The sequence below is a fragment of the Pseudomyrmex gracilis genome, unplaced genomic scaffold, assembly GCF_002006095.1.
Source record: "Pseudomyrmex gracilis isolate BER0280 unplaced genomic scaffold, ASM200609v1 scaffold_17, whole genome shotgun sequence".
In the NCBI taxonomy this organism is placed as follows: domain Eukaryota; kingdom Metazoa; phylum Arthropoda; class Insecta; order Hymenoptera; family Formicidae; genus Pseudomyrmex; species Pseudomyrmex gracilis.
The window spans coordinates 122,065-140,361 of NW_018020601.1; the positions used below are offsets into that span (position 1 = coordinate 122,065).

The 18,297-nt window shown below is 33.6% G+C and overlaps 4 protein-coding genes across 7 annotated transcripts; 2 read left to right on the forward strand and 2 right to left on the reverse strand.

The window, feature by feature from the left end:
* Positions 1 to 3,701: 3,701 nt before the first annotated feature.
* LOC109864171 (short-chain dehydrogenase/reductase family 16C member 6-like) lies at positions 3,702 to 11,375 on the forward strand. Of its 4 annotated transcripts, none has more exons than XM_020445130.1 (8): positions 3,702 to 3,881; positions 7,262 to 7,522; positions 7,922 to 8,046; positions 8,199 to 8,309; positions 8,537 to 8,698; positions 10,771 to 10,853; positions 10,999 to 11,115; positions 11,190 to 11,375. In XM_020445130.1, exons 1-8 carry the CDS (start codon positions 3,761 to 3,763, stop codon positions 11,353 to 11,355), a joined length of 1,146 nt encoding a protein of 381 aa, XP_020300719.1. In that variant the 5' UTR covers positions 3,702 to 3,760; the 3' UTR covers positions 11,356 to 11,375. The 4 variants fall into 4 exon arrangements, with proteins under 4 accessions (XP_020300719.1, XP_020300721.1, XP_020300720.1 ...); XM_020445132.1 differs by lacking the exon at positions 3,702 to 3,881 and adding an exon at positions 4,408 to 4,534; XM_020445131.1 differs by lacking the exon at positions 3,702 to 3,881 and adding an exon at positions 5,950 to 6,009.
* Positions 11,376 to 11,405: 30 nt separating this feature from the next.
* LOC109864170 (chitinase domain-containing protein 1) lies at positions 11,406 to 13,677 on the reverse strand. The gene is made up of 7 exons (XM_020445129.1): positions 13,321 to 13,677; positions 12,975 to 13,127; positions 12,693 to 12,873; positions 12,513 to 12,622; positions 12,270 to 12,424; positions 11,852 to 12,184; positions 11,406 to 11,673 (listed from the first exon to the last, which is right to left on the reverse strand). The coding sequence occupies exons 1-7, from the start codon at positions 13,426 to 13,428 to the stop codon at positions 11,532 to 11,534; spliced, it is 1,182 nt and encodes a 393-aa protein (XP_020300718.1). The 5' UTR covers positions 13,429 to 13,677; the 3' UTR covers positions 11,406 to 11,531.
* A 94-nt stretch (positions 13,678 to 13,771) lies between these two features.
* Positions 13,772 to 15,434, reverse strand: LOC109864061 (sulfatase-modifying factor 1). Its single transcript, XM_020444898.1, has 4 exons — positions 14,768 to 15,434; positions 14,418 to 14,589; positions 14,118 to 14,301; positions 13,772 to 14,025 (listed from the first exon to the last, which is right to left on the reverse strand). Exons 1-4 carry the CDS (start codon positions 15,303 to 15,305, stop codon positions 13,870 to 13,872), a joined length of 1,050 nt encoding a protein of 349 aa, XP_020300487.1. The 5' UTR covers positions 15,306 to 15,434; the 3' UTR covers positions 13,772 to 13,869.
* A 137-nt stretch (positions 15,435 to 15,571) lies between these two features.
* On the forward strand, positions 15,572 to 18,087 carry LOC109864062 (solute carrier family 35 member B1). Its single transcript, XM_020444899.1, has 2 exons — positions 15,572 to 16,343; positions 16,429 to 18,087. The coding sequence occupies exons 1-2, from the start codon at positions 15,954 to 15,956 to the stop codon at positions 16,984 to 16,986; spliced, it is 948 nt and encodes a 315-aa protein (XP_020300488.1). The 5' UTR covers positions 15,572 to 15,953; the 3' UTR covers positions 16,987 to 18,087.
* Positions 18,088 to 18,297: the final 210 nt, after the last annotated feature.

Genomic DNA, 18,297 nt, shown 5'->3' on the forward strand with positions numbered 1-18,297 from the left:
TTACACTAACTGGCTCCGACTAATTTGTGAGAGCCACTTTGTGTACACCCAACATGCACCTATGCGGTGTACTGAGCTCAGACGAATACGCGGAACCAGCAAAGAACTGCTGCCATTCGCCCAGCCGAACACACAATTTGCACCGACACCCGAAATGTGCAGTCGGTGCAANCCAGCCGAAATCGCTATAAGGTTCAGGGTTCAGCATTCTCTTAAAGTCGTAGTCATCAAAATCACTTCATAGGCTGCGTTCCGAGTTACGCACATGCGCGCATTTATCTATAGTACACGTCACGTATAATATAGATAAATGCGCGCATATGCGTAACTCGGAACGCAGCCATAACACGTAAGCTTGCTAGCTGGGGTACGTTTCAAAATCCTATCTTGGTTACTAAAATGCTATATTTTGCGTCACGTGTACTATAGTTTTCGGTTACCAAAGTAAGATTTTGGAACGTATCCCTGGGTAGTTGTGAAAGTGGAAATCACACATCTAAATTTCGTAAACCTTTTTTTAACAGTTTGAACTGCTGGTGCATAATTATGATAGACATTTTTAATTTTTTTTTACGGCAGTTCCAACTTCCATCTTTCCAAACCTCATAAAGCGTAACATGCCGTAAATATAACTTGTCTTCAGTTGTTAAAAAAATTTTTTTCACCACGTAAATTCAATCAAAACACAAGTTATCCGCTTAAATGATCATTAATTTTTTTGCTACAATATCTGACAAAGATCAAAGCTGCGATTTTTTTGTTTTTTGAATGTACTAGACAGTTTTGAAAAAAGAGACGCGTGAAAAATTCAACGACCTCCTGTGCAATTTTTTTCAGCGCGTCAACGCGAGTCAACTATGTTGATGTATGTTCTTTGCAATGTTCTCTGCACTTTTTTATTTGCTCATACGGGCACGCGTATAAGTCATAGTGTTTTAAATGGTTAACAAGTACATGATAGAAATCGGCAATTGCACGGACGAAAATTCTCGCTCTTCTTTCTTTTTCTTTTTCTTAACTTGCATTTCGTATTATATACGCCAAGCGCACCAACAGATCGTCGTGTATAATATACATGTATAATTTCACGACACATAATACTATAGAAAACGTCATTGTATATATTTCTTTCTTCTGCACAAAGTCAGTTGCAAGCGTCCCAGTTTGGCAGAACGTTATCCTTTCACTAGATTCGCATGCGGGGGGAAAAGTGCTTCCACCTTTAATGCACCTACATTTCTCTTGATGTCAGAGAAGAAATCGTGAAATGCGCTATCAAAGTTTTGATGATGAAAAATGCACATCCGTACAAATATCAAGACAAAACTGACATCTGAAAACAAAAAATGTACGTATTTAAATGCTCATTTCCTTACAAACTTAGAATATTAAAAAATTAATTACAAATTTAATAAAAATTAATTATACAAATAATTAGATAATTGATTAGATAATTAATTGATTAAATAATATATTTATTAATTATTAAATAAAGAAATTTTGAAATTTTGTTTACATACAAACTACAACTACAGAAAAACGATCTATAAGAATTTAATTCAAGATTTTTCTTTTTTTTAGTAACAAGATCACACGTTATATTTGTTTACACATTTTCAACTTTGAGTAACTCTACTAATGTAATGTATATTCTTCTTTCAAGGGATCGCGTAATGAATATCCAGTAAACGCAAGTATGTCACTAATACTCTTTATTATATAACCAGTATATTTCATATATTATGTAGAATCATATAAGATATATATGTTACATTGAGATGTATTTGCTAGGTATTGCTTTCAACAAGTATAAAATACATATGCAATGTAAATTATATGTATGAAAAAAAATATGAGATACTAGTTATCATTTGGAATTGAGTTGGGTTATTGAGAAATGTTGCAGTTTCTACGTCGTAGATTTGCCCATTCACACGGCTTTTCTAAAGAAAAATATACTGTGTACAATGTTCGCTGCAATGTACGTGACGAATTAGCTTTGCGCAAAGTCGTTATTAAGTTTGTCGTTAGATGAAATTGCTAGAAAAAATTCATGCAACTTGATAATAATCTCATGATAAAGAGAACGTATAACGCTGAATATTGAAAGTTTACAGTCAAGTTGAACGTTTTTTAGGAGTAAGGAGTGTACTAGTAAAATGTCCAATATACAATCTGTTATTGCAACTAGTGTTAACAGAAAAATAGAAAAAAAGAGAATATAAATGTATCATGCAAATATTATTGTATCAATCAAGCAGAACTTGCTCAAAAAATGAGAAGTGGATATTCTACGACAACCTCAAGAAGAAAAAATACTACGCTAAGTCCGGTCAATCGGTGCCATCGACCTCACCATCAACACCAAAGCAGAACATTCATGGTTCGAAGATCATGCTCTGTATCTGGTGGGACCAAAAGGGTGTTGTTTACTATGAGCTGCTGAAACCTGGCGATTCCATTACAGGCGATCTGTATCGGCTACAATTGCTTCGTTTGAGCTGTGCATTGCGAGAAAAACGGCCGGAATACGAGCAAAGACATGATAAAGTTATTCTTCTTCATGACAACGCTCGGCCTCGTGTCGCAAAAGTCGTAAAAAAATATTTGGAAACGCTCAAATGGGATGTTTCATCGCACCCGCCGTATTCTCCGGATATTGCTCCTTCTGATTACTGATTGTTCCGAAGGATGCAGCACGATTTGGCAGGTCACCGGTTCACTTCTTTCGCAGAAATCGAAAATTGGCTCCAAATTTGGATCGCCTCCAAAGACGAGTCATTTTTTCGAGATGGAATTCGAAAATTGCCTGAAAGATGGGAAAAAGTAGTAGCCAGCGATGTACAATACTTTAATTAATCTGTTCATTTATTTTGTTTTGAAATAAATGCATTTTTGAACACAAAAAAACGGATCGAACTAATTTGTACTCCAATAACTCAAAATTTTCAAATTCGATTTTCTCGCGAATGCTTGAGTAGTGCGTCTTATTATTTTACCCTGCAATACTCCACATAGTCATCTATCGATCCTATAAATTTCGTCCAAATCGATTGGTACAACGTCGCGACCTCCCTTTGTGATCCGATAAGTCCTATTATAACATTTTGCTAGATTCGCAATAGTTATCGAAATTTTAATTAACAAAGATCCGCGAATAAGCGTACATCGGGCTTACGCGCGTAACGAGAGATGTTACACCAATTCTGGGACCCTGTATATATATATATATAACTCTTTGAAGTAAAAGAGTTTTACAAAACAAAAAACTAAGTCTTGCTTTATATCTTATTTATCTTTTCTTATATACACGCATACCTAATAACAACTATTACATTCATTTCTCTTTTGATTTTTTGCTCAATTGCGATAAAAGAATTTGTTTTTACTACTGAGATTTTATCTAATGATCTTGCCGAATCTTGTTTTGTTGATAAGACTAAAAACTTAGTGTTCTTAACAAGTCTCACTTTGTTATTTGCATAATAAACTGAAAAAGTTATTATAACGATAACAAAACATTCTTTTCTGTATCAGCAAGATTTACTCATATGCATATCGTACGTACATAAAATATCTTTGTAGATAAAAGCGGTGCTTTATTATAATGCGTCCCGGCGTGTGCTCTGCACAAAATACTTATTTATGATGCGAAACTTTCATAGCGCGGTAGCACTGTTTCGGGCGCACTGAAGTCGTAGATTGTACGCAGTCAACATTCGTCGATCACCTTGCGCGCGTCGCGACGACAGAAGATTTCATGATCCCGAGCGTCTCGGCTTCCGGTAAACTGCCGAACTTCCACAGTGTATGTTTCGACAAATCGACGAATCAACGTAATTTGTGTAAAATTTCGGATTGTTTTGCCGACGAACAAAAAAGTAAGAGTCACAACTTTATATTATATTTAAAAATAATAGATGTAGAAGGAAAAATACAAAGTTTGAATAATAATATATGTAAATATAAAGAACATGTGCGCGTGTGATAATTTTACTGCTTCATTGTTTAATTATTATTGTTATTGTTTAAAAAAATGCGCATAAAAATTTTACTTGCAATAAGTTTATAAAGAGATATTTGTTATAAATGTATTTTGAATATGTATTAAATATATATTAAATATAGATATATTAATCTGTCATACTTAAAAACGGGAAGATGAAAGCAAAGTAGAACATAAACTAAAACATAAGTTAAAAAAAGAAGACAATTTATTATAATATAAAAATTATACAGCATAATATTGTATTATCAGTTATTTTGTGGATAAAATGCCGCTTATTGCTTTCATAGATCACAAAGAAGTGTAAAGAAGTAGAACTTTCCATTTTGTGCTGGTTAGCTTTCACCAACCGAAGTAATATGTATTATATGACGAATCATAATTTCTGAAGCTACATTTTTATTATACAAAATTTCCATAAGTATTTTCACCGGAAAATTATATGGCACAAACTTCTATTATATATAATTTCATGTTGAATCAAAAGAAAATCAAGTGTATTTTACGAGTGTGCTGTATTGATTTCACGTGAGTTTGAACAAAGAAATATTTGTTTATTTTTACACAGTTATATGACATTCATAGACATTATTTTTATAATCGACGTTACATTTTCATCGATAAAAACATTTTAATACTCTACAAATAGGCAGTCTGTTATAAGGCAATCTGTTAAAGGAAACAAATTAAAATTAAAATACAAGTGTCAATAATATACAAAACTATTTTGCAATGTAGAAGTAGTTCACAGACGAATCAAATGATATGCCACAAATCAATAGTGTCATATAAAGCAATTTGTAAAACTGTTGTAAGCAAGGCAGTCTTTTACAACAGGAAATAAACTGGCGAATTAAAATACAAAAATAAAAAAATACAATATAATCTCAATGTAATTAAACATAATTAAAGAATAATTTTACTTAGAGAGAAAATCTTGCAAACCTGAAAATGCTGATTTTGATAAAACTTTGCACACATTTAAGGGAAGTCAATAGATGAATATTGACATATTCAGTTGCTGCCCAAAAACGGTTTTAAGGGATGAAATCACCTTCTATATGTAAAGCGGCTTTTCACTTTTCTCAGTTTATCTCAAAAATTATTAGAGATATTAAAAACCGTCTTATACAAGACTTTTATAGAAAACTATTCTCTATTTAGCCATATTAATAGAATTACAAAAAAAATAAATTTTTGAAAAAATTGTTTAAAAACTTTAATAAAAACGAATTTTTTAAAGAATCCTATTAATATAGATAAATAGAAGCGTTCATACCATAAGACTTTTGTATAAAACATTTTTTAATATCTCTAATAGTTTTCGAAATACATCGAGAAAAGCGCAAAGCCACTTTACACATGAGGAGTGTTTCACTCTTTAGAATCGGTTTTTGGCCGCTACTGAAAATTTCTACAATGATGTAGTGTTCTATACATGTGTACAAAGTTTTATCGTAAAATTATCTTTATGTAATCGCATAGTAATACAATTTTTTGAAATAAGTTTTTTCCAAAATTTATTTTTATCTTTTATGTAAGGAACTTGCGTTATATACTACGATAAAAATAGTGATTATTTAAATAACGATTCTTTTATTCTCTGAATATTTTCATGTTGCGGTGCAACTTGAAAGATCATTGAGCATATGTATATTGCAGTTTTTATATCGCATATTGTATGTATAATATATCACGCACGTATCACTCACGTAAGCACAGCGCGAAGTAGTTATGTACGTTATACGTGAGACTATTTTGCAATAATTTTCCATAATCAAAAAGATTTTGACAAAATGAAAATTTTAAAGAAATTTTACACGTTGAGTGCCATACTTGAATTTTGCTTTTGTCGTCCTATTGGCCAACACATAAACTTTCGGTATAATATCTCAAAATCATCTTATCACCTTATTTACATTATTTAACATGTTGAGTTCAACGTGATACGTCAGCGTGTTACACCGTGTCTGATCTGCGTTGCCTACGTCGGCGGTTACAAGGTATATGTATATGTAAATCGTACACTGTAATCAAAAATAACATAATAGCGAACCATAAAATAAGTTTTTGAGAGTGTTTTGCAATGTTTCTGCAAGAGTTTTACAATCTTGCCATTATCTTACGCCGAAATATGTATTATACGTTACCAATACCTATAATAACATCACAAACATATTATCACGCAATCTGCGATATTCTAATATTCCTGCAATAGAACTGCAAGTTTCTGTGCTGTATGGGAAGTTGTTAATACTTACATATATTTTATTAATACAAAAACATTAGAAAATTTAAGTTGTAACATTTTAATGTAATAAGTTGTAACGTATTTGTATACAAAACCGTGTTTGCAAATAACATGTTACTCGTGTGTGTGTGTGTGTGCGTGTGTGTGTGTGTGTGTGCGCGCGTGCTGTACATTCACAACTATTTCCGCTTCTTCTACTTTTTTTCATGTATTTAGGTTATCTAGTACAGGTTACTTAGATCATCTCTATTCTCGCGACTTTGTACATATAAAACATTGATATAAAGTTTTGTCTTATCACGACTTGAACGCACTATTTTTGCAGTATTAGTGGAACAAGTTTCTTGTACGCTTATTATAGTTTATTGGGGTAAATATACAACAAAACTACAACTATCACAGTATGAAAGCGATATTGATTAATTGTAAGATTTTGACAAAAAAAACATAAGGTCTGTTCTTTTCAATTTCTTGCTATCTTCAAAAATAAAAGAAAAAAGAAACAAGATGAACGGTACAAAAAATTCAGCTAAAAAGAAGAACAGGTCTATAACGTTGGTCAAACTCGGTGTTGCGTTAAATACCGATCAAAGTATTAATTGACGGAAAGTTTATGTTGGTGAAAACGTAACATTGATTAAAGATGCTATAAAAAAAAGTGCTATAAAATAGTGTAAAATTTATCTTTTTAAATAAGCTGCAGCAAAAGAGCCGCATGTAGTATGGCATGTGTACTGGTCAATTATCTTATTCTATCATGAAGACTAAATTACATGTTTCTAGTAAATTACGATATCCGGCAGAATTGGAGCGTAAATTGAGTTCGAACATTTCTACATTCTGCTAAAAAGTGATTGAAAAAGTGACTTCAATTCTTTTTTTTATTTTTCTTCTTTATTTATTTATGTAGATTGTCCTAGTTCATAACGTAACTATCTCTTTTATATATACACTTAAAAACCAAAATTATAATTGATATCTTTCTCAATATATTTGTTATGTAGATCACAAAATGATGAGTCTGAAAGAAGCAGTGCATATTGCGTGGAACATTATCTACGATTTACTGTTGTTTGTCGGTATTGTGATAGTTTACACAACCGAAGCGGTAATATTAACATTTATTCCTCGCCGATACCGATCAAAATCGATCAAAGGTGAAGTCGCGCTGGTCACAGGTGGTGCAAGCGGAATCGGTAGATTGATCGCGGTGAAACTTGCCAAACTCGGCGCTAGCGTGGTTGTTTGGGATATCAACAAAAAAGGTAAGAAATTATTTTGCTCATATTTTATTTAAGTATTTACAATTTTTTGTGTAAACTCTTGTAATCACAAATATTTTATCTGAAATTTACATATCTTTGTTAGAAAACCCATATAGCACCGAAATTGCAGTAACATTGCATAAATCTTACAACGAAACATTGTAATATTGCGTGATAGTTGCGAAATATTTCTGCAATGTTACTGCAAGCTTACGGTAACGTTGAAATGTCCGCCTTCAAAAATATTACAATGTAAGACTAAAAATATTGATAATATATTGATAATATATATATTGATAATATATTGAAAATATATTTATATAAAAATATTACAATATTACAATACAATACTTTTTTAAAAAAAGAAAGAGAAAGAAAGAAAACTCTTGATTTTTATAGGTCTTGCAGAACTTGCGAAAGAGATAAAAAGCATTGGTGGAATATGTTACACGTACTATTGCGATATTTCTGACAAAGCGGAAGTATATCGCACTGCAAAAGCGGTGCAGATTGAAGTTGGAAATGTGAGGAAAAGAGTCGTACTTACAAGAGAATATTTGCTTGTTTTTTATTCAACATTAAGTTTTTTTTTATTTTTTTTTTTTAGCTATTAAGGCAGAATACAATGTTTTGCGTAATTACATTAAAATATTTCTAATGCTTCTCATTGTTTCAGGTGACACTGTTGGTAAATAATGCTGGATATGTGTGCGGAAAAACTTTCATGGAACTGCCTGATAATGAAATTGATCGAACTTATAAAATAAACGTTTTGTCACATTATTGGGTAAGTACACATCTAATTACACATTAAAATTTATGCAATATATATAATCTCTCTCTCTCTTCCTTTCTTTGACAATAAAACTTTACCTAAGCAGGATTTAGATTACATCACTAAATGAAAAATACTATTTAATATTTATGCCTTATCTAAAGATTATATCTATAATTATAATTTTATATTTTATATTATAATTTTATTGATCTTTTTTTATCTTTGTTTTGTCATAGATCACGAAGTCGTTTTTGAAAGACATGATGAAGAACAATCACGGTCACATTGTAACGATAGCGAGCGTCGCCGGACTCTTAGGAACTTATAATTGCACTGATTATAGCGCGTCAAAATTTGCTGTTATTGGATATCATGAAAGTCTGTTTCACGAGCTCAAAGTATGTATAAAAAACTTATCCGTATCACCCAGCACAGAAACTTGCAGTTACATTGCAGGAATATTGGAATATTGCAGAGATTGCGCGGGTAATATTTCTGTGACATTATAGATATTGATAACGTATAATATATATATTTCGGCGTAGCAATTGCTGAGCGCTGATTTCTGCTGAACGCAGTCATTCTTTACTTTTCGTTGTTCTTTTGTCTTGGACTGTACTCGTATAAATTTCAAACAATCAGCGACGACGAGACAAAGACAGAGATCCTAGTTGTGATGCTCTCTATCGCGGACAGCTCAATAGCACAATAGCAAGGCGCGTTCCATATTATAGTTCGGTGGGGACACCTTTCTTTTTACACCGTGTTAGCAACTGAAATGTTTACATGCCGATGCGCTGTGCGAGAACGCTGACGCGATGTGACATGTAACATGTAACCACAACGCAGCTTCAAAATCTCTTTAACCGTATCTCGACGCTACGATAGAGAGCATTTTCTTTTGTATTCAATTTTTTTATTTCAGAAAAGTTTAAAAGTTGCAATATGAATGATAAAAGTAGGCAGATTAACATTTTTGCATATATATATATACCGTAATCACGTGACCCAAGTCAGTAACACCGCCGCGATCGCGCGGCCGAGGTCAGTGACTTCCCCCCACCAAGGCCGCGCGCCCGAGGTCAGTGCCCCGCCAAGGCCGCGCGGCCGAGGTCAGTGCCCTGCCAAGGCCGCGCGGCGGAGGTCAGTGACATTACTGTAGTATGTATATAATACATATAATACAATATAAAGTATAATATTATAAATATATAATAAATTATATGTATATAATATGTATTATTTAATGTTGTGTTCATTCGACTCAAAAGCGCGCACTTTGCGGTACACATGGATTTTTTAATGAGAGATATTGTGAACTCGCTCTTTTTAAGTATTTTTCCCCTTAATCTTTCTTCTGAATTCAGTTAATAATTTTTGTCACTACACACTAGTTGTTATTAAGTTTCCGTTTTCAAACATGGATTAATATTACATGGCCATTATTTGTAATAATTAGAAATCGCAAAGCGGGCGAACAGGAAAATTTGTGATTGTGAACTCAAATAAGATTTTGTCTGAATTTTCTCGTATTATTTTCAATAAAATCGTACACACACAACAATATTACGCCAAATTAGAGATGTAAAATCGGACTGTTATAAAAGATCGACAAATGTAAATAGATGAAAAATAAAAAAAAAACTATATATCTACAATTTACATTATTTACAAAAAATTTAAGTATCAATAAATAACTGTTTCGGGCATGTGATTCGATAGAGTTCTATATAAATTATTTATTAGCTTCACCGTAAACTTAATTATATATACAACTAAAGAAAAAATAATCGAGACACACGCTACATCTGCAGTTCATCAATTCTTACAAAACAGATTATAAATAAATTTGTTTTTGCACTGCCGAGCCCGGCGAACCTGTTCCGTAACTTATTCTGACGCATTCGCGATATTTCTGTAGCTGCGCAACGATATACGAATTTAATCGTTATAAGTTATAAAATAACAAGGTGACTTTAGTTACGTTTTTAATTGTCTCTACATATACGACGAACTGTCTCAAAATCGCTTTTCATTATTTACTCTTTCGATCTTACCGATTCGATTCGACTCGATCGACCAATCAACCAATCGGCAACGCGGAAAAGAGGCAACAATAGATGCGATACATTCGGCTCCAAAATTGGTTCTAATTATAATCACAATATGTACTGTAAATTATAGTTAATAAAAACAAGAGAAATATTTTTATTTATTGTTGCAGGTAAGTACATTGCGCTGCAATATGGATATGATAATGTAGCGCAATCTTGCTAGAGGCGGACATTTTTATGTTGCTTTTCACATTGCATTCATATTGCATCTACATTGCGCACTTTGTAATATTACAATATTGCAATAAGATGTTTGCAATTTTTCTGTGCTATGTGGACATTTCTTAATCAAATTTGTCTTCTTTCTTTTATTATCATTATTATTAATATTTATTATCTTAAACTATTTTTCAAAGGTGCATGGATTCGATGGGATTTACATGACTTTGGTTTGTCCATACTTAATAAATACAGGAATGTTTCACGGAGTTCAACCCAGGTTTGTAAAGTCACAAACGATAGAGAAATTCTACAAAAATTTTACGAGTATCGTATTTTTTGTTCTTTTTGATTTATTGCTAAACAAATATGATTTATAGCGCGATATATGTATCTAATTATAAACAAAATCTATTTTACAATAGCATGTTACCGATGCTTGAGCCAGAATTCGTTGCCGAAGAGGTGGTCGCAGGTATATTGACGAACGAGGGATGGATGATATTACCTAGATTCATGAACTTCCTAGTGCTACTTAAATAGTGAGTTCAATGATCGTTAACAACATTAAAAAAAACGTTATACAAGAAAATCTTCTTACGCAAAATTATTCTAGTGTGTTGCCAATGAAACTATCTTGGGCGTTGCTATATCACATCGTAAAAGGACCTCAATCCATGATGACATTTAAAGGTCGTGCGTCACTAGAGTCATCGAACGACAAAAATGATAGTACAAATTACAAGGATGTACGTGCGCGCGTCGAAAACACGCGAAGCTAAATATTCGGGATATTGCTAAACGCGAGTTTAGCGCAAGAACACAAATGTTATGAATACTGAAACGTATTTTTATTTTTAACAACAAAACATATCTTGTTCTGTACATAGGATAATGTAGACCAAAATACTGATTATATATATTATAAAATAGAAAATGTTATTCAATATGTGAGGTTTTACAACAGATCGTAAAAATAATTTAATCCTTGACCTAATTCCCAAATGGAAATTCCCGTGCCCAGTTCCTCGGCGAGATCCAGACGATACTTAATCGAGTGCAACGTAGGATAGAAAACGTAGCCGTTTCCTATAGGTAATCTAAAATATAAAAATGCATTTATGTAAATTCACGACGATTACGTATTTAATTTATATTATATCCACAATAGGATAAATTTAAAAAAAAGTCAAGTTGTATTTTAAGTTTTCGCAATTGAACGTAACGGCATTCGAGATAGATCGTTTTCGAATACTTTGCCTGGAAGAAGTGTCTTACTTTGCCTCAAAGAAGTGTTCTTTACTTTTCTCGTCCCACTGAATCTTCCCTTTGAAAGACTTTAATATGTCCAAGTATTCGGACGCAAGTATCGCTCTGCCACCTTCCGGAGTGTAATTGTATCCGTAAAAATTAATACCTAACAGAACTTGAGATCGTCTAGGATCATTTTTTCTTGGTACTAACAGTTCCACGCACTGTCTGGCCCAATCGAGAGGACTGTTCGGGCCTGGTCGTTGAATGCTCGAATAATCGTAAGTCATCAGCGAAAAAGCTTTTACGTATGGCGCAAGTTCGTCGAACTGCTGCTTCGCAAACAATTCAACTTGAGCACTGAAAACAAAAAATCGAGAAACACAAAAATTGTAAAACAAAAAATTGTGAAAATTATGCAAGCTCGAAAAGCGTCAAGCATCACCTTCTAGACGGTGGGATTGCTAATACAATATCTAGATTGTGTTTCTTCAATTTCTGGGCTATAAATCTGGCTATGGAAGTAACAGTTGGCAGATTTGCGCCCGCGTACACAAACTGATTCCACATTTCTAGAACGTATCCATCGAAATGGAACGTCTGCAAATATAACATTTCTCAAGCTGAATTTTGACAGTTATTAAGATACATAAAATAATCGAATAAATTTAGAAAATTTATATTCAACCTGGGCAGCATCTAAGAGAGACACTATTAATTGAGCTTGATTCTCTGTACTGCTATGTATCTTAATAATATCATTTAGTGACCAATGTTCGAACATTACCCTAGGTAGAACTGCAATTAAAACAGAATAATCACAGTAGTGTTTTTTATTAATCAAAATGTGTCAAAATCTCGAACTTACTTTTGACACTATGATTAGCGCTGTTATAATTCTTCATCTCTTTTATCCATTTGGTTTGCACAGAATGAACAGACAATTGATAATTTGAAGTATTGCCAAATGGAATAGACAACCATACAGGCGATATCATGGTGAACTTGCCATGGAATATTTTTGATATTTCAAATCCATTTCCATTCCACTGTGAGAAATCGGATTACAATCAACGTGAGTATATACAGGTACTGTACTTTTGTGAATGTAAATAGATAGATAGCATTTAAGATATGTGTAGCTACTTACAGGTGTACAATATCCCAAGACATCTTGTTGAAATCTTCTGTGTCTTGTGTCCTGAAAATATTGACCAGATTCGCGAAGAATGTCCTGTTGTTTGGGGTTTTCCACTAACAAGTTTCGTTGAAAGACATTTTGATCAAAAGGACCCTTGTTTATCTTCAAGAAATATAATATTTTTATACAACAATACCTTAGAGTTTTTAAAAAGTCTAGAACTAGTAAGAAAATTGCTAAATCGAATATTTAACATACAACATCTAAAATATATATTTTTAAACAAAGTTACATATATTTTTATATATTCTTACAAATTTATATATTTTTAAACAAATACATATGATGTGCTTACTTTGCTGGTCTTGCCCTTATCTTTCTTGATTTTTTTTGTCGGTGGTGACAAAGTGCCGCAACATAATTCGGCGAAAAATACTATCGCGATAAAAGTGATCGCGTTCATAATAATTGACAGGAATCTCACTTTACTAAACACTACAATAAAATCATGTTTGAAATGTTTTACAGAAAGAGATGTCAGAAGACTATCGAGTGAAAGTGACAATTCCGCCACCTATATTATCATTAGCATAAAACTAAGCTTGTAAAGAAACTTTGGAGAGATCCAACCAACAACTGGTATTTCGAAAAGCATGTATAAAAGTACAGTAGTCGGTAATATCAATTCGATGAGTATATATACACGTATATATGCATATATTATTGTTTTTAACAATTTCTATATAAATTTGTTGTTTTTAAAAAAATGTGAACACAAATTTTGGACGTATCATTTTGTTTTTAAAATATACATCATTATTTTACTTTACAACTTCGTATTCATTAATTTTTTTGATGGCGATATTTTTTTTTTATCTGTAAGCTTCAGTACAATACTTCTCATTTATGCTGATAAGGCGCATCTGAAACCTAAATTTCCAGCTGACGTTTCAGGTGTATTTTGACTGCGCGAGGCACACCTGTATCTAAAACAGTAACTTTTGTGACAAAGATAGGAACCGCCTTTCTTCACTTTGTCGGAACCACTAAAGGGACCAATCTGAAAACGTATATGCACGTATTCAAAACTATATAAATTTTTATCGTGATACAAATAAAAAATTTAACTTTTTCTCAACTGAAAATACCTACAGGATTTTTTTGTAAATCATGTGAATGCCTAGTTATCCACCAATCAGCTGTCCATTCCCAAACATTTCCAACAATATTATGTAGGCCATATTTATTTTGCGGAAACATTGTAATCGGCGATGTGCCCTTATATCCGTCTTCTTCTGTGTTTTTTATTGGAAAATTGCCTTGCCAAATATTGGCTCTGATAAAACAACAATCAAGCATGAATCTTTCTTACAAGAAATGCTAATGAGAAACTTGCACAAAAGCACTCTACATAAAAAAAAAAAAAAAAGATTTAAATAAGCTCAAAATTACTTGTGCTGCTCTTTTGGCATCAGTTTATTTCCCCAAGGATAAAGTCTGTCGGAAAGTCCACCTTGACAAGCAACTTCCCATTCTGCTTCGGTAGGCAGTCTCTTTTCCATCCAACTGCAGTAAGCCACAGCGTCATTCCAGGAAACATGAACAACAGGATGATCCATTCTGACTACATACCTTCCAATTAATTTTAGAATTTAAAGAAGATGAGAGAGAGAGAAAAAGAGATATCGTAGATTTCTTGTGTTTATATAATGGAATATTACAATAATTTAAACTTCTTAATTGCAATGTAAACTACGATATAAATTAATGATATAAATATATATTTTCCTTTCTACACTTACAAGTGATATTTGAGTCAGGACCTTCTGGATGTTGCCAGGAGGCTTCGTTCACAGGCAGCCACCAAGGAGCCAGCATAACCATCTCCTTAATTTTGTCTTTTGTACTTTGCGTCAAGAAACTTTCGAAGACAAAAGAATTTCCAAAACTCTCTGCTTCCGTTGTATATCCGGTGACATTTACAAAAGTTGCAAATTCCTCATTGCTCACCTCAAACTTGTCTATGTAGAAGCTGTCTAATGCTACCTGACGTTTCGGTCCTTCTCCATCCGCCACGAATACCGGATTGTTCGTTCCCACGAAATAGACACCAGCGTCAATCCTGACCATATTTTCGATTTTCCGTTCATTTCGGAGAACTGACGCATTGATCTTAGAACCGTTCGCGGTACAGTAATCTTCTTTGCGAGTACTAAAGATCACCTGTCGATTCAATTTACTACCGCAATGACAGCTGTCATTACTCTTCGTGGCGTTCGTACATAAACAGCAACATCCAATTATTATTTGCATTTTGTACAGATAATGCCAGACGATCATTTTCTTTTTGTTTGTTCTTGAAGCAAGATTAGATTTTTTGTGCGTTTAAATTATTATTATTCAACAATTTTTTATTATTATTATTCAACAGTTGCGAGCTAACTTAGCGGTCGCGAAATTGTGTATCAAAACAGCGCTGAAGTAATATTGGTTCGAATCTTCGCTATCGTCGTTTCGAATTTAATTTGATTTATCGATCCTCGATATCGTTGCGTTTTTTGCTAAAAAAAAAAAAAAAAACGGTTTCGATCTTCGCTGTCGCAATTCGAGTTCTCGCTGTTGATGTATCAAGTTGATAAAAGAGAAACAGAACGTCCTCTTGAAACCATCGCGTTCTCTTTTCAACTTGCAACTCACACTGTCCGTACGAATATGCAGTTCTACACTCGAACCGATCTTTGCGCCTATGCTTGCCCGCCACGTATACCACGTACGTACACACAGACTGGCGTATGTAGGCGTACGGACCAACCGAGTGGGTTCGGAGAGCCATAACTGCAAGGAAGAAGAAAGCCCGCCACGTACGATTTGACACGGTCGCGCTGCGCGTTTGAAACTTCGCCGGACGCTACACGTCAAAAGAAGAAGAAGCGCGAAGAAAAAATCAAAGGTGTTTCGTTATATGACGTCGCGCGAAATAGCTGAGAAATGGTTGGCACCGATAAACACTTCAAGCTGTTTGTATGCGCGGCTGGCATTTTTGTGTGCTACTTCTACTTCGGTATGCTCCAGGAGAAGATCACGCGCGGCCAGTACGGTGACGGCGAGAATCGGGAAAAGTTCACATATATGTTCGCGCTAGTCTTTGTTCAGTGCCTGGTGAATTATCTTTTTGCTAAGACAATTTTGATGACGGTGATGAACCAGGGCGAGGATACCACGTTGACCGTGTACTATGTGCTGTCCGCCCTCACATATCTTCTCGCCATGGTGTGCAGCAACATGGCATTGCAATTTGTTAGCTATCCCACCCAGGTGATTGGCAAGGCTGGCAAGCCGATCCCAGTGATGATACTCGGTGTTTTGCTGGGAAAAAAGGTGACACAATTCTCTCTCTCTTTCAGATCTATATTTTTTCAAGTACTTGTTTTTCATTGCGATAATTATGTTGTTTCATTTGCAGGTATATCCAGTTAGAAAGTACATATTCATTGTGTTGATCGTCATTGGAGTCGCGTTGTTTATGTACAAAGACAGCAATGTCACTAAGAAGCAGTCAGAGTCGCAATTGTCAGTAGGAGAATTGTTGTTATTGCTATCTTTAACAATGGATGGGCTGACAAGTGCGGTGCAGGAACGAATGAGGGCAGAGCACAATTCAAGGTCGGGCCACATGATGCTTAACATGAACGTTTGGTCTGTTATTTTTAGCGGCACAGTAATCGTCATTTCGGGAGAACTGTCCGAATTCATTAGTTTCCTGCAACGATATCCTTCTACTATATGGCACATAATGACATTTTCTATAGCCGGTGCATTTGGACAATATTTCATATTTCTGACCGTAGCCGAATTCGGTCCGTTGCCGTGCTCAATTATAACCACTACTAGAAAGTTCTTCACAGTCTTAGGCTCTATATTGTTCTTTGGTAACAATTTGACATTTAGACAATGGATGGGCACTTTCACAGTGTTTTTGGGTTTGTTTCTGGATGCCATGTTCGGCAAAGATAGAAGATAAAAAAGATGCTGTTAAGTGAGAAAATAAATTGTGATAAAATTGTCTCAGTATATTTTAAGGGATGTACTGTATTGAGTAATATACTTCCAGCATTTACGCTACCAATGAAAGAAGTTTTTACGCTGTAGAAACATATTGAGGTTTCTATATGTGAAAGGAGGATATATAAAACAAACACTATAGAATTTGAATTGTTATATTTTCTATTTATATTTTTCTGTAGATTCTTCACTGAACGAAAGAGTTTTGTAAGAACATTTTATGAGTTTTACAAGAATATTCTAATTGCACACACAATACACCGATTGAATGTCACAAAAACAAAATACGTGTACTTTATATAAAAAACACGATGATACGATATTTTTGATATATAATTCATTTTCTCTTATTGATTCTATTAATCCAATTACTAAGTTTTTATATATAAATTGAGAAATACTATTTCTACTGATCCTAACAGATTGTGTACTAATTATTTTTTAAATCTGTGAAGTGTGAAGAGCCAGTTATTTGTAATAAAATTAAGGCAAGAAAGGAGAAATGTATAGGTATTTATATTTACCGAATGTTAAGAAAGTATTTCAGAATGAAAGTGTGTGTGTGTATACGCAATATACATATGTATATACTTGCTGAAATTGTCTATATATAACAAAGTAGAATAATTGCACAAAAAGATATATATATGTATACAGTCAAACCTCGATAACTCGAACGTCTATAACTCGAAAATCTCTATAAGACGAAAATTGTGTTCACTTCCTTCCGCTCCGCGGAAAGGAAAAGGACACTTCGATAAGTCAAAATCTCTACAACTCAAAGATTTTAGCTCTTCCCTTGAAATTCGAGTTATCGAGATTCGACTGTATATATATACAGGGTGTCCCAGAATTGGTGTGACATCACCTACCTGCCTACGAGAGATTGTACGGCAATTCTGGGATACCCTGTATATGTATATATATATACAGGGTACATTATACATATATATAAAATAATCAACACAGACTGCTCTTGAAATCTTGATGAAGTGAGCTGAAATGTTCACGAAACGTCAGTATAAAAAAATGACACTAACGCGGTTCAAAAAACATCTTCGAATGTTAATACAATACATCACGAAAGCATCAAATATCAGACACACACACACCTATGTATATATATGTATTAAATGTAAAAAAAACAAATCTTCCACTTGTTAAGAAAATATATAATTAATTATTTACTCTCATCATTGTTAATCTATTTCCGCTATCATCTTGTCGAAAAGCATTCTTGTTTATGTAACATGTATTTAAAGCTTTTATA